This window comes from Merops nubicus, unplaced genomic scaffold (genome assembly GCF_000691845.1).
Source record: "Merops nubicus isolate BGI_N331 unplaced genomic scaffold, ASM69184v1 scaffold21003, whole genome shotgun sequence".
In the NCBI taxonomy this organism is placed as follows: Eukaryota; Metazoa; Chordata; class Aves; order Coraciiformes; family Meropidae; genus Merops; species Merops nubicus.
In genome coordinates, this window is record NW_008598723.1 from 1 (window position 1) to 24,706 (window position 24,706).

Here is a 24,706-nt window from a genome sequence, read left to right on the forward strand (position 1 = left end):
GAGCGGGGCGGTCGCTCTTGCTGGCTGCAGGGGGGCGGGAAGGAAATTCTTCACGTGGCAGAAGGTGGCTGCGGCAGAGGTCCCGCGGTGCTCTCCTGCGAGGCAGATCCTCGCCTTACCCTGGGCTGACAGACCCTTTCTGAGCAGCAGTTCTCACTCGTGTTAAAGTTTACTGTGCTTCATTTTTTATCTGTTTTCTTGGGGAGTGTGAGAAGTGTTCGATTAAGACATATCAGCGTCTGAGTGTAGGTGTGGAAAGGAGATTTTTCTTTGCTGGAATTCTGCAATTTAAATGGGAGCTTTCTGGTTTAGGTGTAAAGCCTCATTCTCAATTGCTAAAGCTGAACAGAGCACTGTTCTGTGGGTAGGTTTGAACTCTCCTCCCAGTTTTACAAGGCTGTTTAGCTTGGGCTGTGGTTATGTGTTGTGAATAGCTTGGACTAAAGAGAGGCTTGTGTTTGTATTGTCAAAGATGGGACTGGACTTTTAACACAGACTTGCCCTGCTTTGATTTTAGGAGTTTGTGTTAAAAAAGGATTGGTCCAGGGTATAGGTCATCTCTTTTTCCTTCATCTGTGAGGATGTATCTCAGCTGCCCTGGCAGGAGGTCCAGTCCACCAGGGAGGAGCTGTGGTAGCTGTGCTGCCCAAGCCTTGACATTCACTGATCCCTCAGTGCCCGTTTGCTCAACGGGAGCACTTTATTTAGCCTGTAGGAGTGGTTCTGGCAGGCTCAGACCTCCAAGCTCAGCCCTAGCAGTGTGCAGAACAGTTGTGCAGTCTTTCCCTTCTATGTATAGAAAGAGACCTGCCTTTTGAGGGCTGCCAATCCTCACACCTTGGTGTCTCTTGTCATAGACTACGTGGCAGGAGTGAGGAGTGTATAGCTTGGATCCTTCTGGAGCTGCCCTCAAATCTGGGATTTACAGTGGACTTGTTTCCTCTTGCCAGGCATCTGGGCTGTTAATTCCAGCTCAGATATACTTTGTAAAGCAAGCTGACTGCAAGAAGAGCTATCTGCTAGGTGAACAACCTATTTGGGAGGGCAAGACTCATACCACAGATAAATCTGTCTGGAAAGTGCTTTTTTTCACTGTGTCCTGCTTTCTTCTGTATCACCTGACCCTTCTGGAAGGCTTTAATCCATACAATATTTGTAGTCCTATCCCTGAGGTGACATAGTTGTGGTGATCTTTGTGAGATCCCCCCCCCAAGCTTTGTTTGAAGGGAGGTGCCAACAGCCCCAGGAAACGACAGGATGGTAACGGGTACTTAGGAGGGCACATTGTGTATGGCCTGGTGGTTCCAAACAGACCACTGATGTTGCTTGTTCCAAGCAGCTGGTTGTCCCACATCTTGCTGTGGTCTGAATGGTGCCCTGCTGTGTTAGCAGCACGGTGAGGTGATACTCGTGCACTCACAGGGAGGCAGAAGCAGATGGGAGCGTAACCGGGAAGAATTTATCCATGCTGTGAACTGAAAGTAGCTGGTGTGTGGGAAGGGCAAACAACAATAAATCTGTGTGGCTTTATGAAGTTCACAGTCCAGTTCTGACAGGCTGAGTGATGGCAGCCTGTTCTCTAGCACAGAAATGTCCTTTCTAGTCCTTTTTATTCTGCTGGGTTTTTCTTTCCCCTCAGTACCTGGTGGTTCTCTCTAGCGCTTCTGCTGCGGCGCGTTTGGGCAGCGTGAGGCGAGTGTGTGCTGGGCTGCTGGAGGGCAGTGCTGAACCTCTGCTCTTTGCTCTTCCAGAAACATGCAACATGGCAGCAGCCATGGAAACTGAACAGCCGGGCCTCGAGATCTTCGAAACTGCAGGCTGTGAGGAGCAGGTCCAGAGAGAGGAGCCGCCCAAACCAGAGCCGTTCTACGTGGAGAGACATTCCTGGAGCCAGCTTCGGAAGCTGCTCACAGACACACGGAAGTATCATGGCTACATGATGGCAAAAGCTCCCCACGACTTCACCTTTGTGAAGAAAAATGATCCCGAGGGACCTCATTCTGACAGGATCTACTACCTGGGTAAGCTTGCTGTGCCAGCCTCTGTCCTGACTGAACGGTCGCTGCCCAGGCTGCTGGGATTTCACTCCTCTTGAGAGCTGGATCTTTCCAGCAGGTAACTCAGAATCAGGGCAGACTGGCTGGTCAGATACCCTGGTCGTGATTGTGATGTCTTGTTACAACTTGTGGTGTAATCTTCTACAGAAGTGGTGTGATTGGAGGTGACCTGTTAGGCCTATTGGAATTGGAAAAAAAAAATATGAAGTGTCCTCTGGGGCACGTCCAAAAATCTGTTCACTCTGTTTTCTCTCACTCCAAGTACAATATTCTCTTTTCAAAAGCTCTGTCAGTTTGATCTCCTTTCTCTGAGTGAGTAGAACTTTTCTCTCCTTCAAAGTTTCCTTCTAAAACAGAAATTATAAATGTAATTTTGAGAGTCATTTGTGCCTTTCCTGGGATTCTGGAGGGAGCAAATAACAGTGTAGGACAGAGGTAGCTTAAAGAGTAAATGTTCTCCACATTTTTGGTCTTGATAACGCAGAACAATATAATTTGTTCTTGGCCTCAGAGTCTCACTTCTGCATTGTTTCATTAATTCACTATATAGATCTGCATTTGGAAGTTGCAGCCGTGCTTGAAGGGGTTTGGCACTGTGACACTGTGGACTACCTTCTGGGTGGCTTTTGGGAGCAGGACTTGTGGTAGAGGAACACTTTTGTGAACATAAGTCCATGAAAAAGTGGATTAAGAAGAGAAGTGATGGCCAGAGCTAAGGCCTAGGAGCCAGAACTGTGCTCCAGCCCCTTTGTTTACTCCTCAGGCTGGTTTCTTAGCTTCTTCGTGTGTGCTGTGCAGTGACGTGGTTGGAAAGCTGCCCTTCTGTCTCCTTTTTCCCCTTTTCAGAGGATGTGGGTCATGGTCCTTGACTGATGCTGAGCTCAAGCACGTTGAGGCTGGGTTAAGGCAGACCCTGGCTGGGATGAGCTCTGGTTTCCTCTGTGCCACTTCCTGAGCTCCAGGTCAGACTTGGCCTTCCCAGGACACATCAGGCTCCCTCTGGGCTGATCCCTACGTGCCTTGGCAGGAGCTTTCAGGAATCTGAGTAGCACTGAGGGAGAGGAGCAGGAAAGGGACATTTAAACCTTCCTAAAGCTGTGTTAGCTTTGAAACACAAGCTGCATCATGCCATAATCCAGCTGGGGGAATTAATACTGATTTTAAAAGCTTATAAAATAAAAGGGCCCCCAGCCTTCAAACGAACACAGATATGCTTCAGGCAGCGTGGGGTAACCCTGCCTGTAGTTCCTTGTTCTCTGCCTTCTCTGTGACTTACATTTTTGCAAGACAGGGAATTCCAGGGTGAGCCTGCTGTGCTGAGACTGATAGTACTTGTTCTGGGGAAGGGCCTGTGAAACTGTTCATTGATCTCCTTTGAGAGTGTTTGGGTTATTAACAGAAAGCTAATACACCTTTTTTTTTTTCTCCTCACTTTCACAATAGCAATGTCTGGGGAGAACAGGGAGAACACCCTCTTCTACTCTGAAATTCCCAAAACCATAAACAAAGCTGCTGTCCTGCTGCTGTCCTGGAAGCCTCTGCTCGATCTTTTTCCGGTGGGTTCCCGATTTCTTTCTTGCTTCTTGGCAGTGTGGCAAGTACACAGGCTTTGGGGTTGCACCTTCAAACCATGGTGAAAATTTGGAGTTTATTGCCTTAAACATTTTAAGCTTCTCCTTGTACTTGGCTAACTCTGCAGCCATCTCAAACTCAAACATGAGCCCAGCTTCACCTCAGCATTTGGAGCTACAGCCTTTGTGTGTCCTAAAAACTGTGTGTGCTGGATGATTCCTCTGTTGCTGACAGAGATTGCAAGTGCTAATTTGCATCACATTCTCTGCTGTGAGGTGCTGGGGATTGATGGAGGAGCTTGTAGTCTCCAATAATCACTCATCACAGAGAAGTGATGAGTCCCCCAAGGATCAGTCAGTGGCTCTGTGACTCATGCTGGAGCAGAGGATCCTTTTCCCACTCACTGGGATGCGTGTCCCCTTTTTGCCTCTGTGCATAGCAAGCCCTCATCAATCCCACCCCGTGCACTGTGGCAGGCTGGAGAAGGAGGAATAAATCCCCTGTGGAGTTAGGTGTGTTTTTTTCCCATGTTATTTCCTGAGGCTGTCAGCCAGACACAAAATTCATGCTGTGCTCTCCTCCCACCCGCCCAGTCACCGTGCAGCTTTGCAAAAGTGAGCAAAGACTTTCCAGCTCATTGTGGCATAACAGACCTTCAGTCTGGGCTTTCTTAAACCAACATATACTGGAAGTAACACTGGCCTTGCTCCAGGAGAAGTGTCTGTTGGGTTTATGGTTGTGCAGGATCCCATCCTGGCCTGCACCTCCAGGTGCAGGCGGCAGAGGCAGGATTCCGGAGGAGGAGGGTGTCTGCACAGCCATCTGCTCCTGGAAGCCTGGTGTGCCGAGACACTCTGCCAGCACAGTAAGAGGTGCAGAGCAGAGGTGTGATTTGCTCCTCTGCCCATGTTCAGGCCATCCTGGACTACGGGATGTACTCCCGGGAGGAGGAGCTGCTGCGGGAGAGGAAGCGGATCGGCACCGTGGGCATCGCCTCCTACGACTACCACCGGGACAGCGGCACCTTCCTCTTCCAGGCTGGCAGTGGCATTTACCACGTGAAGGATGGGGGCCCTCATGGATTCACTGTGAGTTCACTCATCTCTCCTGTGCTCTGCAGTACTCCTTTCCCCTGGCTCCATGCCTCTTTGGCTTGGAGTGAAGGCAGAGCACGGTCATCACTTATGGCTGCGCTAGCAGGGCAAGCAGCTGTGCTGTCCCTTGGAACACGAAGCCCTCCATAGGGATCCCTTTCTTTGGCTATAGAAATTCAGGTGGAGAATTAGAAGAAACAGTAGAAACCATGGCCACAAGGCAGGACAGTGCATTTGGTTGGGTTTCCATAAGCAGCAAGGTCAATAAGAAGCAGCACAAGGGCTGTGGTTCTCCATGCCCTTTGAGGTAGTCAGAAGTCCTGTCAGAGGCAGCTTTTGTTCCCCAGCTGTGGTTTAGAGGTCACTGTCGAGCAGTCAGTGCTGGATGCATGACAAGATTTGGCTGTGCTGTCCCTTGGAACATGAAGCCCTCCATAGGGATCCCTTTCTGTGGCTGTAGAAATTCAGGTGGAGAAATACAAGAAACAGTAGAAACCATGGCCACAAGGCAGGACAGTGCATTTGGTTGGGTTTCCATAAGCAGCAAGGTCAATAAGAAGCAGCACAAGGGCTGTGGTTCTCCATGCCCTTTGAGGTAGTCAGAAGTCCTGTCAGAGGCAGCTTTTGTTCCCCAGCTGTGGTTTAGAGGTCACTGTCGAGCAGTCAGTGCTGGATGCATGACAAGATTTGGCTGTGTAACTTGCAGAACAAGCAACCTTTACTCTGCTGGTGCCGGAGCTGGACTTCAAAGCTGAAATAATTTCTTCTTATTATAACAAACGTCTAATGTCTGTCTAACCCTGTTGTTGGGGGGAATTTACTGTACCCTGAGCTGCTTTTGGAGGACAGCATTGTATGTTCTGCCAGCCCCTTTTCAGGGTGCTGGTTTAAAGAGCGTGCCAGGCTTCTCTAGGCAAGCTGCTTTATGATTCGTGGCTAATCCTCAGCCCTGGTGAAAGAGGCCCTGGTGGGATCTGTGCAGCCATGGCAGAAGCACAACTTTGCCCTGTGCAGTATCTGCGTGGTGTTTTTCTGTGTTTAAAATGGATAGATTCCTCTGTTGTAAACCTGTGTATTTGAAGTTGGTGTCCTCACTGCTGTGGTCTTGGAGACCTTTTGATAATCTGGATTAGTTTCTGTGAAAGGTTTCTGTCTATGTATTATCATTGCTTACTGTGCCTGTTTTTTTTTTTTTCCTCTTGTAAACAGACAACCTTTAAGACCCATTCTGGTAGAGACCAGTTGCCCAAATATCCGGATGGATCCCAAGCTTTGTCCAGCTGATCCAAATTGGATTGCATTTATCCATAGCAATGACATCTGGATATCTAACATAGAAACCAGAGAAGAAAGGAGGCTAACGTTTGTGCACAGTGGTAATGCATCCTGAATTAAAATCCCTGCACCTCCTCTGCACTTGTTCCTGCTAGACTGAATTAAGCAATGGCATTAGGGCTTCTTCTGAAATCTGGGGGAATGGCCAATGTTTATTCCACCTTTTCTGTCACGTTCTGCATGTTTCCTCTCATGCAGATACTGTGGGACAGTTCTTCTCCCTGCAGGGTGGAATCTGGCAGAAGGAGTTGTTTATTGAACACATACAGAAGGGCTCTGCAACACGGAGTGTTCCTTTTTGCTGGAACAGCCTTTTCTGTGTGGAGGAGCTGTGGGTGGAATAGAGCTGGAGGAAAGTTTCTGTCAGTAAAATCAGGCTGCAGGCCCCTTTGGAAACTGACAGAGATGGTTTCTGAATAGCACTGTGGCTTCTGCTGACCCCTCCTTGTTTATTACCCTCTCCAACTCCATTTTAGACATGGATCCTTGAGGAAAGAAAACATGAAATTGTGGGTAAACCCCCATTTTTAATAATCCACTGTGATGTGTATTTAAATCATACTTTGTATTTAAGCAATAGCACCAGATTTTAGTTAAATGAAAATTTTTGACACTTTTTAATAATGCTTGATCTTATTTAAATTTTAAATATTAAAATATTATGTAAGTATATTAAAAATAAACTGTAGCAATGACTCCTTCTCAGATGATAATTATTTATGGAGTGCTGCTAAGTTACCTCCAGGGTAACAGGAAAAATATTGAAGCCCTATGGATATGTCATCATGTTGAGATGTTATGTAAGTCTGTTACTTTTGGTTTGTACAGTGAATGAAATACTGATGCTTTCATTTTCCTGAATATTTATATTTTCAGTTGTTCAGAAGGGCTTGCATTGGGACTTTTTTTTCTTTGTTTTTCTTAAAAGCTGTGGTTCCAATTCACTGAGTTCAGGTAGAGAGGCAATTTTCTTTGGCTAGTACATAGAAAATTGAGAGAGTAATTGGGCAGGAGTAAGAGGGGAGGATGGCTTTCCTTTCCTAAAAGAAACTGCCATGTCAGAGAGGATTAGATCCTCCCAAAATAAATCAACAGAGCAGGGTGGAAGCTGCAAACAGATCTGCTGAGAAGTCAGATTTGTTATTGTGTAGTTGTTCCTGGGAGATGAGCTTGGGCCACGTTTGGGATAATGCAGAACTAGTTTGATTCTGCAGTACATCACAAACTAATTCTTTTGTGTCTTTTTCTTAGAACTGGCCAACGTTGAGGAGGATCCAAAATGTGCTGGTGTGGCTACCTTTGTGCTGCAGGAGGAGTTTGACAGATACACTGGCTACTGGTGGAGCCCTAAGGCACAACCAAGTAAGTGTGGTAGGTCCAGTGTGTCTGACAGACACAAGTACTGGTCCCTCAGCTGTGCTGTCCAGTACAGAGTTATTTTTTCCTGTTACTTGTCTTTATGCAGGGAACTTTACATACCTGTAGCTCCTTTTGAAGTATCTGCCGTGGTGAGCATGTTACAGGGGGAAGAGACTTTCCCCCTCACAACAGTGGTGGGAGTTGTAAGAGTCTCAGAGTGTTTTGCTTGATGAAATAATGAATCACAGACTTGGTTGGATTTTTCTTTATCCTTTCAACCTGCTTGTGCTCCTGAGAGAGTGTTACTGCCAGCAAGAGCTGATAATGAGAGCAGTTCTGATCAGGAAATGTTAATTCATTTACAGCACTGAATGGGGGTAAAGTTCTTCGAATTCTTTATGAAGAAAATGATGAGTCAGAGGTGGAAATCATCCACGTCACATCACCCATGCTGGAGACAAGGAGAACAGATTCCTTCCGGTACCCCAAGACTGGTGAGACCCCAGTACCTTCCATCTCTGTTTCTGGGAGACATGTATTTTAGCCACATGCCTGACAGCAGGTTAGAGCAGTCACTGGTGGCCGTGCTGGTATCCCAGCCCTGTGGGCACTGGGAGCTCTGAGTCTGGACCTCTCAGGAGCTGGCAGAAACTCTGATTGTCCCTATTTTGGAGCTTCTGTCCCAGATCCTGGCAGATCTGAGGTGTTGAGGAATTGATTCTCCTTCCAGCCCTGTGTATCTGAGGAATAGCTGCAGATTTATGGCCTTTCATTTTTTTGGGAGGGTTTCTGTTTAGCTGCTGGCAGTGCCTTGGTAGTTCAAATTCTGAAGGACTCTTGCTCTTGGACACTGAACAACAAACTCAACGTGTTGACAGCATACCAGGAAAACACCTGTTGTCATTTTTAAACAGTGAATGATCTAGAGGCTTCAGCAGTCAAGGGGCAAGGGCAGGCCTGAGGCATGTTCAGTGGAATGAACTGGATCTTTCCTCACTCCTGAAATCTTTTTTTTTTTTTTTTTGAGAAATAACTTTTGTTTGGCTAACCTTCCCAAGCTGCAGAATTCCTTCAGATCTTGTAGATTCCCTGATCCACCAGGAAAAGTTTTCTGCTTGTGATCCTGACTTCTTCCTTGTTTCAAGGAGGAAGGAAGGCTCAGTGTTAGCCTGGGAAGTGAGAGATGACTCCTCACTTTTTTTTTCAGCACTTGTGTACACCTGTACTTGTAAGACTATTTTGTCATAGCTATGTTCAATGCTAAGTTTCAGCCATTGAGGAAAATGAACCAAAGCCCAGATCCCTTTACCCACTTTGCCACATGTGGCTTCCTGGGGATCACCTGTCAGCATCTTTATTCTTCAAAGTCTACTTTTGCTGTGGAGACCATGACACTTAGCACTGCAGGTGCTGTGCAGCAGTATGAGCTGCTGCTTTGTATGAAGAGTTAACTTCAGGTTTCCACTGTTCAACACAAATATGTAGTTTTGATATCTCAACCACATGAGTCGTGGCGATGGGGTTGTAAGTGTGACTTGCTGTAATTTTCAGTCATGCTTTTAAGTACTTTTTATGCACGACCTCAAGAACTAATGGCCAAACAGTAAATCAAAGCTTGCTTTGTTCTGCTGATCACCCCTGAGCATCTATTTCCAACTAGTACATGCATCCTGTGACTGTGGGAGGGAAACCTGCCTGGGGGAGCAGCATGGCTCTTGGTCAGATCTGTTTGCAGGGTGACATCCACGGAGTCTGCCTCGTGTTTGCAGTCTGGTTTTCCCTACCTGGTTCTCTGCTCTCTCACACGCAGGAGCAGGCTATTTGATCAAAGAGCATTCTGCTGTTTGCCTTTTCCAGTTCTGTATGAGTAACACCACAATAATCCACAGTTCAGGTCTGACCTCTTGGAAGCAAACAATTGGTGCCTGACTGCTGACATCTGTTTTTACAGGTACGGCAAATCCAAAGGTCACTTTCAAGATATCTGAAGTGACAATCACTGCAGAAGGCAGAGTAAGTTCTATGTTCTGCTTGTTTTCCTAGTAAATAGAATTGCTGTGGTTCCTTTTTTAGTAAAATTCATTTTCCAGTTCAGTACAGATAAACTCTCCTGGTTGTGATAGCTTAAAGGCTTCTCTGGAGGCAGCGTGCTTGGCTCGTTCCGATGCAGATACGTGTGTACAGCAGTATCTCTCAAGGCTGTGCCTTCCTTCCCTACCACTGGCTTATGAACTTGGCTGCAGAGCAGAATATTTTAGGTGTGGATGGTTAGACCTTCTTATGTGACAGATCTTGATTGGCTGCAGATATTGGGAAAATTGGATTGCAAAGACAATATATCACCATACAAAAGCATGAGCATATGGAAAGAGATGAACATGAACAGATGTAGAAATTTCCATAGCCTAGTCCAAGCTCTTCAGACAGTTGTGAAATCAGTCTTAGCAAACAGAAACAGTAACAGCCATACGTGATTGGGATCCTCTCTGCTCTTGAGCTACTTCATACCTGCTGGGATAGCGATGCTGATGCCAGCCAGCAAAGGCAGGGAGAGCAGTCATGGCCCTTTGGGTACTGCTGTGGCTTGTCCCCAGTCCCAGCAGGGACAGACTGCAGAGCTACGTGGGAATTAGAACCGTGTTAATGACCAGATGCCCTGCAGGATGTTTAACATCTACCCATGAAAAGCCCTTACAAAACATCTGGTACAAATCACCTCCCCTTCACCTGGGGAAGCTGGGCATTCAGGGGACCTGTCAGAGACAAGCGATGGATTTGTGAGCAGCATGCAGATTCCTCAAGTCCCAGCCTTGTCTGCACAGGGAGCAGTGTGCAGCTCTCCTGCTGCCTTGGTGTTTGGCTGCAGACAGGGTTGAATCCCCTGTGTTGCAAAGGCTGAACAATCTAAATCGCATGACCTGCGCAGAAGTCTTCTGTGTCCAGCCTCTCATCGTGCATGAAAACTGGTTGTGGGGGTCCATCTCAGTGTCACTGAATTGCTGCTTTGTCAACAGATTGCAGATGTTGTGGATAAAGAGCTAGTTCAGCCCTTCGAGATCCTCTTTGAAGGAGTAGAGTACATTGCTAGAGCTGGGTGGACGCCAGAAGGAAAATAGTGCGTATGTTAATCCTGTCTCTGCTTAGGGGGTTTGGGGCAGTGCAGCTGGAAGCAGAATGTAGTGGTCTCTCTCCTCTTCGTGCTTAAGCCTGCTTTCCTTTTTACATTGCTACAAACTCGTTGGTGCAAAGGGGACAGTTTTTCCCAAACCAAACCAGAGTTCTCCTTGTCTCTTTCTCCGGTGCCTGGCCCTACTGCTTTGGTATTGGGCACTCGCAGCCTTTGATGTATGTGTCCTCTCAGCATCCCTGTGAGAGAGGGTGCAGTGCTATTGTCCCCATTTTACAGATGGGGACCTGCAGCCCAGAGAGGCTAAGTGACTTGCCATGGTCACACAGGAAGTCTGTGGCTGAGGAGAGAAATGAGCCCAGGTCCCCCAGGCCCTAGGCTAGCGCCCTGGACCATCCTTGCTGACCAGACTTACTGATCAGAAAACCTGCTGTAAGTGCTGCTTACATTTGCATGTCATTTTTAACCCTGTAGATGATGTAGTACAGTGTTTCTAACTCACCAGGTGCTTCTCCAGAATTGCACTTCTCCAGTTCTTCAGTCTGAAGATGGCTTTCAACTTTTAAATTTTTTTTGTCCTCCAAACATGGAAAAAATGCAGGGACACTTTTGCTATGTTATCTTGCTTTTTGTAGGATTATTGTTAGAACTATGTGCAAAGCCATCAGAACTATGGCAGGGTCTGCTGCCAGTCTGTTTAGGGGCCAGTAATATCCTCTGCCAGGGATAGGTTTAAAGCACAAGTATTTTCACAAGTATCCTGATACCCCAATTGACATTTTTCTGCTTCATTATTCCCCCTGATTTTTCTCTTCTTTCTCCCCTAAGGCACAATTCAAACTTGGGAGAATAGAATTAATTAAACTTTTGAACCTGCAGTGCTTATGCAATATTGAAATGAAGTGAAATAGATTCTCGTGCTATGGAAGAGATTTGTTTATGTGGGTGAAATTTTACACGTGGCTTTGTGCTTAATCTGAAAGTGAACATTCCTGACTCCTTCAAAATTCCTAGTGCTAATGAGTGTCTGTTGAGACTTTCAGGCCTGCCTAGTACTTGCAGTTCCATGTTACTTCCTTCTAATATCTGTCTCTTCAACAGCATCTGGTCCATCTTACTGGATCGCTCCCAAACTCGGCTTCAGATAGTCTTGATCCCTCCTGCATTATTCATCCCTGCAGAAGATGATGCAATGGAAAGGCAGAAACTCATCGATGCTGTACCAGATTCCGTTACACCTTTTATTATTTATGAAGAAACAACAGACATCTGGATAAATGTAAGAATTTGAATTTCAGCCTTCTCTGACGGTGTCTTGTTCAAGACCGTGTTTGTAGCAATGGAGCAATGTTGGTGCTGCTGTGCTGCCTGGGACAATGTTCCCACTGTGCAAGTTCTGTGCATATTTTGTGCTTCTTGCTGTAAAAACAAGTATGTAGAGAACAGAGAGATTTGGGATGAGAAAGCAGAGCTGCTTTGCTTGAGGCTGCAGAGGAGAGCAGAGCCCAGCACTCTGACACTCCAGGGCAGCCCCCTGCAGTATTACCCAGTGACAGCTTCAGCTTCTTTGTGGCAGTTGTTCAGTGCCAGCAGATAAAGTTCTTCAGCCAGCAAAGGTGTGTCTAGGTGGTATTGGGTGAACAAGTCCTGAGAGTCTGCCAACAGTCACTAAAACCCTCCTGGATTACCTACAGTCTGGTGAAGTGGATGCATGTGTAACGTTCTCAGAGGTGAGCTGGACTGGACACCAGCGTGCTAGGCTAATGCTGTCAAAATGAGTGCTGCTCATCCTGCTGCAGATACAGATCCATGTCTTTAAGATGACATCCCGTTGGAGGTGTGCCAGGCTGCAGGAAGGTCTGGGAACATCAATCACTGACAGGTAGTTGGAGCTTTCAGCAGAGCATTTGCAGAGAGCTTTCTGGTGAATGGTCCCTGTGCAGTGGGTGCTTTCTGTGATACCATGTTTTCTCCTTAGTAATAATGTGCATGGTTTCAGGATGGTGCAGGGAGCTGTGCTTTCTCCATTTTTACTGGTTGGAGTGGTTTTTTGAATGACAGCTCATACCATGCAGATAAATTCTCCCAAGTCCCTCAGAAGATTGTCCTTTGAAGCGAGAGTTGGCATCTTCATGAGTGGGATGATGTCAGCTCATCTTTCAGTAACCCAGCAGCTGTGGGCTTCTAGACAGAGGAGAACACTCAGCTCTGGCTTCTCTGGATGGCTCTCATATGCTGCCTGCACAGCTGGACCAACCTCTGTGTCTAAGCCTGAAAAGCAGGTGTAGAAAAACTTATTTAATGAGTTTGTTGGCCTGAATTTAGAGCTAGACGGGCAAAAAACCTGAAGCTCAACAGCCCACATGGCCACCATCTGCAGGCACCTCCTGCCTCCCGAGCAGAATTGGGTCTCCCAGTAAGGGACAGTGCTGCATCCTGCTCGTGTGAACTGTGTTGAGCAGCAAGAGGAACGTTCTGTGTGTGACTTCAGTGCTGAAGTCCTGCTGACAACAGTGATGCTCTGGCTGTCTCCACAGATCCATGATATCTTCCATGTCTTCCCCCAAACCCGTGAGGATGAGGTAGAGTTCATTTTTGCCTCGGAGTGTAAAACAGGATTCCGGCACCTCTACAAGGTCACCTCTGTTCTGAAGGAGAGCAAGTACAGGCGGTCCTGTGGGGGCCTTCCTGCTCCAAGTGAGTGAAGCCATTCTTTTGCTTTAATTGGGCATTTGCTGCTGACTAGTGAGGAAATAAATGTCCTTGCAGGTGGCAGGACTTACTGTCTTATCGAGAGCTCCTGCTGTTGTCTAGGAAAACACTTCACTGTGCAGTCATTCCTCTTGAAGTTGTGCAGGGGTTATTCTGTGTTCAGCCTGCCTTTGTTTTAACCCTGATTCTTCCTCACAGACTAAAGGGAAAGTTTCAAAATCACATGGGAGACAAGCTCCCAGGGACAGTGTGACATGCTCTTAGTTGGCTTTTCCCTCTCAACGTTGGGGCTGTTTGTGCGTGACCCAGCCAGAGGTTAATTGTTACAGCACTGAGGGGCCCAGTGTGTCTAATAGATGCACATTGATTCAGGAGCTTGCAAGTAAAACCAACACAGTCCTTGTCAGCCTTTATCAGCTGGCTGGTGACAGGCTGACAAGGGGAACAGTTTGGACACACTGTAAGAAAATCCACAGAGGACCTCCCTGTCCAAGTCGGCCCACGTGTTAGTCCCCTTAAAATGAACTTTTGTTCTTGGCAGCAAAACCTACCATACAACAACTCTTCAGAGAATTCTCTCTGCTCTTAAAACCAGTCATGGTATTGCTCTGTAGGCAGAGGTGTTAGCAGAAGAAAATTACTGGAAGCTGTTGCAAATGGAAACACAGGAAGAGTCCTTTCAAGCAAAATAAATTCCAGGGCTGTGTGCTTCTGAGCTCCTGTCAGGGTTTGGTCCTGCTCAGATGCAGGATATAGCTGTGTCCAAAGCTCCCAGAGTGGTTTTTCCACAGCAAGTATTCTTTAATTTGCAGTGTCACGCTGTGATACTTAATTTACTTGGTGTGTGTTGAAGGCATTTACTGAGCTCTACATACACAAAAAATACACCTGATTTTACTAGAGGTCCTGGTTTCATGCAACTTGGGCTTAGTGGTTTGGGTGTTTGTGTTTTTTCCCAGAAAGCTTTATAACCTGGGCTTATCAGATTTCTCTGAATGCATCCAATTTCTTTTTCTCACTATATCTCCCTCATTCTAAGGGAAATTAAGCCATCTTATAAAAGCAGAGTTGTTCCCCACCCTGTTACAAACTTCTCAATATATTTGACACCTGAGATTCCCTTTGCACACCCTTTTTTTTTCAGTATAAAACCTCTGTTTCTGTGTAAGTGACAAAATACTTAAAACCTGCAAAAACCAACCACAAAACCCACAAGCTATCCAAACCTGAGGCTGAATCCTGTGACTCCTTTTAACCTTTATTTCAGAAAATGTTAAATAGTACCAGCCTTAGAATTTGTCTGGGGAGCTGGCAGAGGTGTGGGTCTTCTGCAACAGCAGGTTGCTCTTGGGGTTAGTCATGTAAAAATTTGTGAAGGAAGAAGTATTGTGACTATGTGTTGTGTAAAATATTCACATCTCTGTATGTTGGGTATTGCAGGTGACTTCAAGTGCCCCATCAAAGAGGAGATAGCAATTACCAGTGGGGAATGGGAGGTGCTTGGCAGGCATGGATCCAATGTAAGTCTCTGCTCTTGCTGCATGGGTTTCCTGCAAGTGACACACACTGCAGGGAGATGGTCTCTGGGGCCTCACAAATCACAGAGTCATTAAGGTTGGAAAAGACCTCTAAGAGTCATGAAGTCAAACTGTCAGCCCAACACTCCCATGACCACTAAACCATGTTTCCAAGTGCCACATCTACACGTTTTTTAAACTCCTCCAGGGATGGGGACTCCACCACCTCCCTGGGCAGCCTGGGCCAATGCTTCATCACTGTCAGGAAAGAAATTCTTCCTAAGATCCAGTCAAAACCTCCCCTGGTGCAACTTCAGCCCATTGCCTCTCATCCTATCACTGGTTACTTAGGAGAAGAGACCAACCCCCACCACACTGCAACCTCCTTTCAGGGAGTTCTAGAGAGCAGTAAGGTCTCTGCTCAGCCTCCTCTTCTCCAGACTAAACACCCTTAGGTCCCTCAGCTGCTCCTCATAAACCATGTTCCCCAGAGCCCTTCACCAGCTTTGTTATGTTTCTCTGGACCCACTCCAGCCCCTCAATATCCTTCTGATCTTGTGGTGCCCAAAACTGACCCCAGGGCTCAAGCTGTGGCCTCTCCAGTACTGAGTCCAGGGGCACAGTCGCTTCCCTGCTCCTGCTGGACACACTAGTTCTGATCCAAGCCAGGATGGTGTTTGCCCTCTGGCCAACAAAGCAGTACATGTTGCATCAGTGAGGCTCTCCTCCCAGAGAAGAGTGGACCCTGACACTCCCTGGTATTGAGTTGGAGCGTATGGATCATGTAGAAGATTTTTTGTGTGCTTTCATCCTTCTCTACCTGAGATATGCTATTCTGAACGTGTTCCAGAGGTGGTGGATTTGGCAGCATCGTAGAGCAATACAGGCAGCATCTGTTGGGTTTCTTTTCCTGCCTCTTCCTCTGTGAGTCCTTGTCAAAAAGTTTTCTGCACCAAGTTCAAAGCTTAAACAGAAGGGAGTCAAAATACTGCGAGGCAGCAGAGAGGAAATGATGGGGGTTGATTGGTCTCTTCTCCCAAGTAACAAACGATAGGACAGGAGGAAATGGCCTCAAGTTATACCAGGGAGGTTTAAGTTGGACATGAGAAACAATTTCTTTTCTGCAAGAGTTGTCCAGGGCTGTGCCAGGCTGCCCAGGGCAGTGGTGGAGTCCCCATCCCTGGAGGGGTTTCCAAGCCTTGGAGATGTGGTGTGAGGGACATGGGTCAGTGGGGACCTGGCAGTGCTGGGGGAATGATTTGACTTGATGATCTTAAAGGTCTTTTCCAGCCAAAACACTTCTATGATTCTATGAAATTCCATGTTTCATGAGCAGGAAGATGTCATGATGCTGTCCAACTGCTGTCTTGGAATCAAGAGATACCCCTTGGAGGGATCAGCATAAATCTATTAGCTCTGTCTCTGCTTAGCTAGGAGACAGTGTTTATGTTCTGTGTAAACTGGGAGCTTGCACAAGGAGGGAGGGAGTGCTCCCCAAACTGCTGCTCTTCTAGCTCTGAGTTTGATGAATTCTTTGATCATGTGAGTCAAACAGCAGTTCAAGGAGAATCGTCTCTCTGGTTTGGACTTTGGAAAGATCTTTAAATCCTTCTTAAATGGTAATTGGAAATGGGATTAGGAAATGAGCATGCAAGGTTGCCCTGTGTTTGAATCTGTTCTGCTGTCTGCTCAAACAGAAGGGACAGCTGAGGGCTATTTAACATGGCAGTGATTCACAGTCAGCTGCTCCCTTGATTTCCTTCTGAAGTGTTTTATATCCTATTTGATTTGGGAAACGATCTGAAGAGAGGAGAGGTGACAAAGACTGGAGGACAGAGTTATTTCTCATAGCAGACAATAAGGGAGAATGGGAAGAGTAAAAGACCTTCATGAGAGACCTGAACGATGAGGTGTGAAGCACAAATCATAACTGCCAGAGTTGTGGACAGTGAGAACAGTCACTGGGCTTATTCCTTGCAGGTGGTTGTGCTACAGCTTGGCTTTATGGAAGTGGGGTGGGCAGGGAGACTTGGAGGCGGTAGGGCTGGGTATAGTTCTGGCAAGAAACAATACTGAGGGACGTGTTGTTTGTTTTGGTTTTGACAGATCTATGTTGATGAAGCCAAAAAACTGGTGTACTTTCAAGGCACAAAAGACTCTCCTTTAGAGCATCACTTGTACGTTGCTAGCTATGAGAAGCCTGGAGAGGTGAAGCGGCTGACAGAACGGGGTTACTCTCACGCCTGCTGTGTCAGCCAGGTACCTGTCTGCCTGTGAGGCCCTGTGCCCCCAGCAGGGCTGGCTGGGGGTGCTGGGGCTTAGCTCCAGCCTTGTCCTTCAAAAATCAGCAGGCAAGGCTATATTGGAATGTAACAAAAGCAGATTTTGCCCTGTGTTGTGTGCTCCTGTGTGTGTCACTGTTTTTGTCCATAAACCCACCCTGGAGTTCAAGGTAATGTTCTTTTTCTCCCTAGGATTGTGACATGTTCATCAGCAAGTACAGTAATCAGAAGAACCCCCACTGTGTGTCACTTTACCGGCTGACAGGACCTGAAGATGATGTAGCTCACAGGACAAAGGAATTCTGGGCTACCATTTTAGATTCTGCAGGTAACAGCAGGGATGAGGAACTGGGAAGGGACAACCAGGGTCACAGAGTGAAAGATGTGTGGGAGAGCTCTGGTGGCATTGCAGTGAGATTGGTGATGGGGCCGGGCTGAAGCAGAGCTGCATTATTCATCCATTCCCTTTTAAAGCAGGCTCTGTTCCCTCCCGTGGCAGGTCCTCTTCCTGATTACATTCCCCCAGAAGTGTTCTCCTTTGAGAGCTCCACGGGGTTTACGCTCTATGGGATGATGTACAAACCTCACAACCTGCAGCCTGGGAAGAAGTATCCCACTGTGCTTTTCATCTATGGAGGGCCTCAGGTGAGTGCAGCACGTTGGTGAGCAGTGGGGCAGGCTGGCCTGGGTCACTGCTGCTCCCCTGCACAGACAGTTCCTGCTCTGTGCTGAGGATACTGTGCAGTGTTTTGCCTGTTTGATGAGTAGCTGCTTGGCCAAAGGGGCAGTGAGTGGTCATGATGCCAAGGTCATAGACTGAGGCACTGTCACTTGTCTGAACAGGTACGGAGCAGCAGAGCTGGAAGTGGGAAAAAGTGGAGTGCAAATAGAACAGAGAACATGGACTGTCCTCTCCATTTGGGATTCTGTTTTTTTTGTTTCCACTTCCCCTATTTGTATAGAAGCATAGAATAATTTTGGTTGGAAAAGACCTTTAAGATCATCAAGTCCAACCATTACCCCAGCACTGCCAGGTCACCAATAGCCTATGTCCCTCAGCACCACATCTCCACAGCTTGGAAACCCCTCCAGGGATGGGGACTCCACCACTGCCCTGGGCAGCCAGGACAGGCCTTGACAGGGAAGAAATAGTTCCTAATGTCCAACCTAAACTTGAGGCCATTTCCTTTTGTCTTATCACTTATTCCTTGAGAGAAGAGATTGACCCCCAAGAGACTGACTCCAGCCTCCTGTCAGGAGCTGTGCAGAGCCAGAAGGTCTCCCCTGAGCCTCCTTTGCTCCAGGCTCAGCACCCCCAGGTCCCCTAGATGTTCCTCACCAGGCTTGTGCTCTAGACCCTTCCCCAGCTTCACTGCCCCCCTCTGGACAAGGTCCAGTCAGCAGCTGCCCCCCCTGCTCCACATCTGTTGGAGCTCAGTTCAGCTCCTCATGTCTGCACCAGAAATGGCTTGTTACTGTGGGAAGAGTTTACTTCAGAGCAGACCGCAAGCAGGGAGAGAGCTTCCTGCAGCAGGAAAAAAACCCCTTCACATTATAAAACTTTACATGATAAAAACATTTAAAGGAAGGTAGATATAAATAAAATCTGAAATTGGATGAAGAGATGACCTCTGGACTCCATTACAGGTGTGGTTGTGTCTTTGCTCTTGTGTTGCAGGTACAGCTCGTGAACAATCGGTTTAAAGGAATCAAGTATTTCCGTTTGAACACTTTGGCCTCCTTGGGTTATGTTGTGGTTGTCATTGACAACAGGGGGTCCTGCCACCGAGGTCTGAAGTTTGAAGGAGCCTTTAAATACAAAATGGTAAGTGGAGCTCTGATCCTGGCTCTGTTTTCAGCCAGAGACAGATTTGAATCCCAGCATCACCTGAGCTGAAGCACCAGACTTGCCTGTGTGGTGCTGCTTAGATTTGGGGAGGGGAACTGCTGGATTTGAGGGAGCAAAGACACTCAGTGTACCAAAGATGTCAGGCTTGGAGGTTGAGAACCAACTCCAGCTTGGGAGGTGTAACAGAAGGTGGCTGAGAAGGGGTCTGTGACTCTCACCAGCAATGCTTTGGTGTTCACATGCAGCCTGGCAGTTCCACTCATGGCTTGGGTTACTGTCCAGGGCTGATGCTGTGCCAGGCTGCAGAGGGTGAGTGTGGTTGGCCCTTGGTGAGGCTCTGCTGTCTTTGCAGTGTAGCTGTCTGTTCTGGGAATGGCATTTTCTCCTGCAGAGCCAGAATTCAGCCCTATGCTTGTCACAGCAGAAAGCAAAACACTGAAAAAAAACTTAGTTGTCCCCATGCTAGGAGGTATGTGAAGAAAAGAAGAGTTAAGAGATGGATTAGCACCTCTTTATTGTCTTCTGGGGGGAAGGGGTCATCTTTCTGTAACAAGCCTCCTGGGGTGGAGTGCTGGTGTGTGGTTGAGTGCTGCACAAACAGAAGCAGCCCGCTTTGGAAATCCTGAGGATGTAACTTCTGTGTGGAACTAACAAAAACTTACCTTTTCCTCTCCCCTCCCAGGGGCAAATAGAAATCGATGACCAGGTGGAAGGGCTGCAGTATTTAGCATCACAGTATGACTTCATTGATTTGGATCGTGTTGGCATTCACGGCTGGTCTTATGGAGGCTACCTCTCTCTCATGGCTTTAATGCAGAGGTCAGATATCTTCAGGGTATGTTCATACATTGAGTACTTATTTTGGTGGCACAGACAGAACTTTTCCCTTAATCGTGTAACCTCCTGTGGGTGCTCACAGCACAAAGACTTTTGAGCTGGCTCTGGAGAGGAGAGCACAGAGTGCTCTGGCTGTTTGCTAAAAGGCTTTTCTATTTGAGTGACTTCAGAGAGAAGTTGTTTTTCTAGCAAGCATTTCTTCCATGGTATTTCTAATTAGGCTTCCAGGCTTGGGTTATTTTTGATACTTCACTGACAACAGATCTGAAAACTCTATTCACTCTTCAAGGCTGGTGCCTGCTAACAAGCTGCAGTATCTTCTAAAACCAGCAGTAAATGGGTGTTGCAAGAGCAGTTATAAGTTATGTGACCTTCAGTTGTCTCAGTTCTCTCCACTCGTGCTTCTGTGTGAAGCACGGGCATGAGATCCTCTTCCTGTGTCAGCCTGTTGTCACTGTTGGGCTCTGAGAGGTGTCTGGGACTGGTCTGTGCTGGTACATACTGGTACCGCTATGGGACTTGGCTTTTCAGAGGCAGTGACACCAGCACAGCCCCAGTAATTAACACTGAGGTGCCTCAGATCAGAAAATTGCATTTATAGAATCATAGATCATTAAGGTTTGGAAAGACCTCTCAGATCATCACATGCAGCCATCAACCCAACACTACCATGAGCACTAAACCATGCCCTGAAGTGCCACATCTACCCAGTTTTTGACGTGCTGCACTTTCCCACCTCTCCACCAAAATCTGCAGCTTTCCTGCCCATTAGAGCATGCTCCCCCCAGGGAGTGTGGTGTGACTGCCCCGTCACTGTGCTCACTGCCCCAGCTCCAAAGGAGCCAGCTGTAGTCCTGACCTGCTGTGAAGGTGTGGTGTTGTCTGTGAGGCTCCCTGCAGTAATGCAAGCAGGGGGCTTTTGGGCAGAACACACTTGCCATCCAAGAAGCCTGGCCTGTGAGAGGAGTGTGGGGCTATTTAGGTAGGCCAGTTTCACTGGAATATCTGAGAGTCTATTCTCATGAGCTGGGGTGAGGGGGAACAACTGTTCATGCCATTCAGCTGAGCACACAGGGACATTCCCTCTCTGGAACTGTGTAAGAGAGCTTTAAACTGTTGGATTGTTGAGCCTGCAATAACTTAACTGTGCTGATAGAGCTGAAGGTGCCCTATATAGTCTCAGCTGTTGCCTGCTTTGTGTCAGCTGAGCTCTTTGTGCTGTGAGCCAACTAAGGGAAGTGATCCTGCTGTAAAACGACACCTCCTTCTCTTCCTCCTCCCCTCCTTCCTGCCCTGAGAGAATAGTTTCTCTGCAGACTGAGCTGTTCCCAGCTCAAATTGCCCATGCTGCTCTGTAGCAGTGTGTTCTGAAGCAGCCACCAGGGCAACCTGGGAATGGAGAGGTACTGAAAAGAGGTTCTTGTGATAACAGGACTTTAGAACACAAATTTTACCCCCAGCAAATGGCCAGACTGCTGTTGAGCAAGTCTCAAGAAGTAGAGATGTAGTAAGAAGTGGGTATTGCTCTTGGGATGTTTTGTTCTTTGTAGCTGCTCTTGCTTTGTCTTAAGTCCAACCTGAATGTTCCTGGAAGGTTTATTAATTATTTGTTTCAAGTCCTTAAGGATTGTTATGTTTTTGCTTTTAAAAATACCTGCCTTGCAAAGGGGTTTTTGGTGTAGGGTTTGTTTTTTTTTTTCCTCATTAGTTGTTTTTTTTTTTTCACAAGCCCATCTGCAAGCTGGTGGTAGCTATGGAAAGTAGTTTGCTGAGTCCTAGGGAGCTGCTGATCCCAGTTTCTGTTAGACATTCAAATGAACAAAGGTTTTACAACCCAAAAGCAGAGCACTCTGCATTTTGGACAAACTCCACTTCCTTCAGCAGGTCTTGCAGGTGGTACGTTTAGCCTGCTTTGTCTGTGGGATCCTCCTAGCCTGCAGCAGCTGCCTGTTCTCAGCACGTGTAGGTCGTGGCTGGGCTGTGCTGGTAGGTGTGAGCTGCAGGAGGGCTTGTTTCTCCACTGCAGGCTGGCACTGTCAGCTTATCAGCCTGTTCTGGGCAGTTACAGCTGCACTGAGAGCTGAGGGAGGGGAAGATGGAGGAAGGGGGGGAGGGAGATGCCAGCTCAGGGAGGGCTGTTGCCCCCCAGTGCTGCTAGCCCTGTGGCACTTGCAGGTTGCCATAGCCGGGGCACCCGTCACCCTGTGGATCTTCTACGACACCGGCTACACGGAGCGCTACATGGGGCACCCCGACCACAACGAGCAGGGCTACTACCTGGGCTCAGTGGCCATGCAAGCTGAGAAGTTCCCTTCTGAGTAAGTTGGGTTCTGGTTCTTGCCTTCTACTTTTCCTACCAGGAAAGTTCAAACCCCATGGGAATGTTTTTATCTCCCCCTTCTTGGCAATTGAATCTTGGAATCACAAATGCTGGTATTAAATAATTTTTTAAAAGACTCAAACCCAACATTAATAGATTTGAATGAACATTTGCATAAATACAGGCTATTCCATGTAATCTCTCCTAACTGTAATTAAAGACTGTCTTTTATGTCTAAAGAAATTACAAATGTATCTTCAATTGTATGTTTAGCACTTTAGAGCCACGTTAAGCTAGACAAAAATGAGTTATCAGGATGTTTTCTGCATGCTCCAAGGCTGTATCAGCAAAGAGTTGCCTGCAGAGCAGGGTGAGGCCATGGGCTTTCTTGCTAAAGACCTGAAAATCCACACTGATTCTGAGCAAATGTTAAGCCATTGTGTTGTCCAAGCTAGGGAATACCTCAGAGACTAAAGAAGATGCACAGATGAAAGGTCTGACCTTGATGTGAAGATGCAGGAAGAACTTTTAGAGGAGGAAAGAATAGGTTTGGGAGACAATGTCCCTCCAGAGCAGTTTACAATAGTGAAATCTCTGTATTCAATTTTTTTTTTTTTTTCTGTTGAGTGTTTTTTTGAAGGAATGTTTGTGGATTGTGAAATGACTGGCAGGTGCTGGGATGCTGTCTAGAAATGTTTCTCTCTTGCTTTTCTCAGACCAAACCGTCTGTTGCTGCTACACGGGTTCTTGGATGAGAATGTTCACTTTGCACACACCAGTATTTTGCTCAGCTTTTTAGTGAGAGCTGGGAAACCCTATGACTTACAGGTAAGCCCAGACCCAGGATGTGAAGGTGATGTGTCTGTCTTTGGCTGAGGGGTCCAAAATCAGAACTTCTAACATCACTGTGCTGAATTCTGGGATAAAACTGTAGTATTTGAGCCTAACACTTTAAGATTTTATGAGTAAACAAATATTAGGCAAATAAGCAGTTAAGGCTGCTCCTGAGGAGACGTGCAGTTTGGAGGCAGTGCAGCAGTGTCTGTGCAGGTGTAGCCCAGGTATCCCCCCCCATGCTGCCAAACTGGGAACACACTGATTTATGTGATGGCTTTGGACAGGACCTGCCTCTGTTCAGCCAGGCTGATCATCTCCAGCACTTGCTGGATTAGAGGGTGCTGTGGGTTGTCTCTGGGTTCAGGCCAGGGGAGCTGGGGAGTATGAGCTCCAGGGCAGAGTTAATGCAGGGAGATTACATCAACATTTTGAATCAAATTTTTGGCTGGCTTAAATGTTGGAGCCCACATCTTGTGGGTTTGGGCCCCTCCCTCCAAGAAGGACATGGAGAGGATGGAGCATGTCCAGGGAAGGGCAATAGAGCTGGGGAAGGGTCTAGAGCACAAGTCTTGTGAGGAGCAGCTGAGAGAACTGGGGGTGCTGAGCCTGGAGAAAAGGAGGCTCAGGGGAGACCTTCTGGCTCTCAACAGCTCCTGACAGGAGGTTGGAGCCAGGTGGGGATTGATCTCTTCTCCCAAGGAACAAGTGATAGGACAAGAGGAAACGGCCTCAAGTTATGCGAGAGGAGGTTGAGATTCGCCATGAAGAAAAATTTCTTGCCCACAAGGGTTGCCCAGGGCTGTGCCAGGCTGCCCAGGGCAGTGGTGGAGTCCCCACCCCTGGAGGGGTTTCCAAGCCGTGGAGATGTGGTGTGAGGAACACGGGGCAGTGGGGACCTGGCAGTGCTGGGGGCCTGGTTGAATTTAATGATCTTAAAGGTCTCTTCCAACCAAAAGGATTCTGTGATTCTATACTCATGACTTTGTTTTCTATTTTAGATCTACCCTCAGGAGAGACACAGTATCAGGGTGCCTGAGTCAGGGGAGCACTATGAACTCCACCTGCTGTACTACCTGCAGGAGAACCTGGGCTCTCGTATGGCTGCCCTGAAGGCCATGTGACCAACCCCTGCAGGACCCTGCTCCACTGGCTGCTTCCCCAACGAGGAGATGTAGGAAACTAGAGAAAATAGGATGGAACGTTGCATTTTGGTGCCTGCCACATGTACACACACAGAGACACTTTTTTTAAAAGTCAATCTGGTGCCATACAGGAAATTAAAGTACAGTGACCTAATAACTTTAAAGCTTAAGTTGTAAATAAAATCAAATGTCTGTGGTATAATGCAGTACCATGGGTGTTCTCTTGGGGGAGGAGCTGAAATGGAAAATAATGTAATTCTACAGCACCAGATCCTCACTTTTTAAAAGCATTATGACATAACTGATGTATTTTTACAGTGTGTTCCTTGGTATCTTATTACATAATACTGGATGATTTACTCACTACACAGCAAGGGTTTACTTGAATGGTTACAACTTGTACTGTTTTAAATGCTATCATATAGCTTTTAGGCTTCATGAAAGGGATGTGTGTCACTCCTTAGAAGCTGATCACAAGTTAGACACATCACCTATCTAGAAGTTAACTGTTTTTTAAGAAGAAAGACTTTTAAGCTGTCCCCTAAAGAACTTAAATTTTGGATTCAGTCCAGTTGATGCCAGGTTCTTCTCAATGATTTCTTCTCTCCCCAGGATAAATCATATTCTATTTTTCTCCTTTCAGCAGCTGGAGATCCTATCCTGATT

At 47.1% G+C, this 24,706-nt stretch overlaps 1 protein-coding gene across 2 annotated transcripts; it reads left to right on the forward strand.

Moving 5' to 3' along the window:
• Positions 1-1,757: 1,757 nt before the first annotated feature.
• DPP8 (dipeptidyl-peptidase 8) lies at positions 1,758-24,238 on the forward strand. Of its 2 annotated transcripts, XM_008937152.1 has the most exons (20): positions 1,758-2,021; positions 3,501-3,613; positions 4,544-4,717; positions 5,096-5,097; positions 5,933-6,099; positions 7,310-7,420; positions 7,783-7,911; positions 9,369-9,430; positions 10,432-10,532; positions 11,646-11,823; positions 13,082-13,241; positions 14,697-14,776; positions 16,880-17,032; positions 17,248-17,383; positions 17,555-17,700; positions 18,734-18,880; positions 19,587-19,739; positions 21,917-22,059; positions 22,778-22,889; positions 23,897-24,238. In XM_008937152.1, exons 1-20 carry the CDS (start codon positions 1,763-1,765, stop codon positions 24,017-24,019), a joined length of 2,649 nt encoding a protein of 882 aa, XP_008935400.1. In that variant the 5' UTR covers positions 1,758-1,762; the 3' UTR covers positions 24,020-24,238. The 2 variants fall into 2 exon arrangements, with proteins under 2 accessions (XP_008935400.1, XP_008935399.1); XM_008937151.1 differs by lacking the exon at positions 5,096-5,097 and having other exon boundaries at positions 1,763-2,044; positions 3,515-3,613; positions 4,544-4,723; positions 5,937-6,099; positions 7,310-7,426.
• The last annotated feature ends 468 nt before the right edge of the window (positions 24,239-24,706 follow it).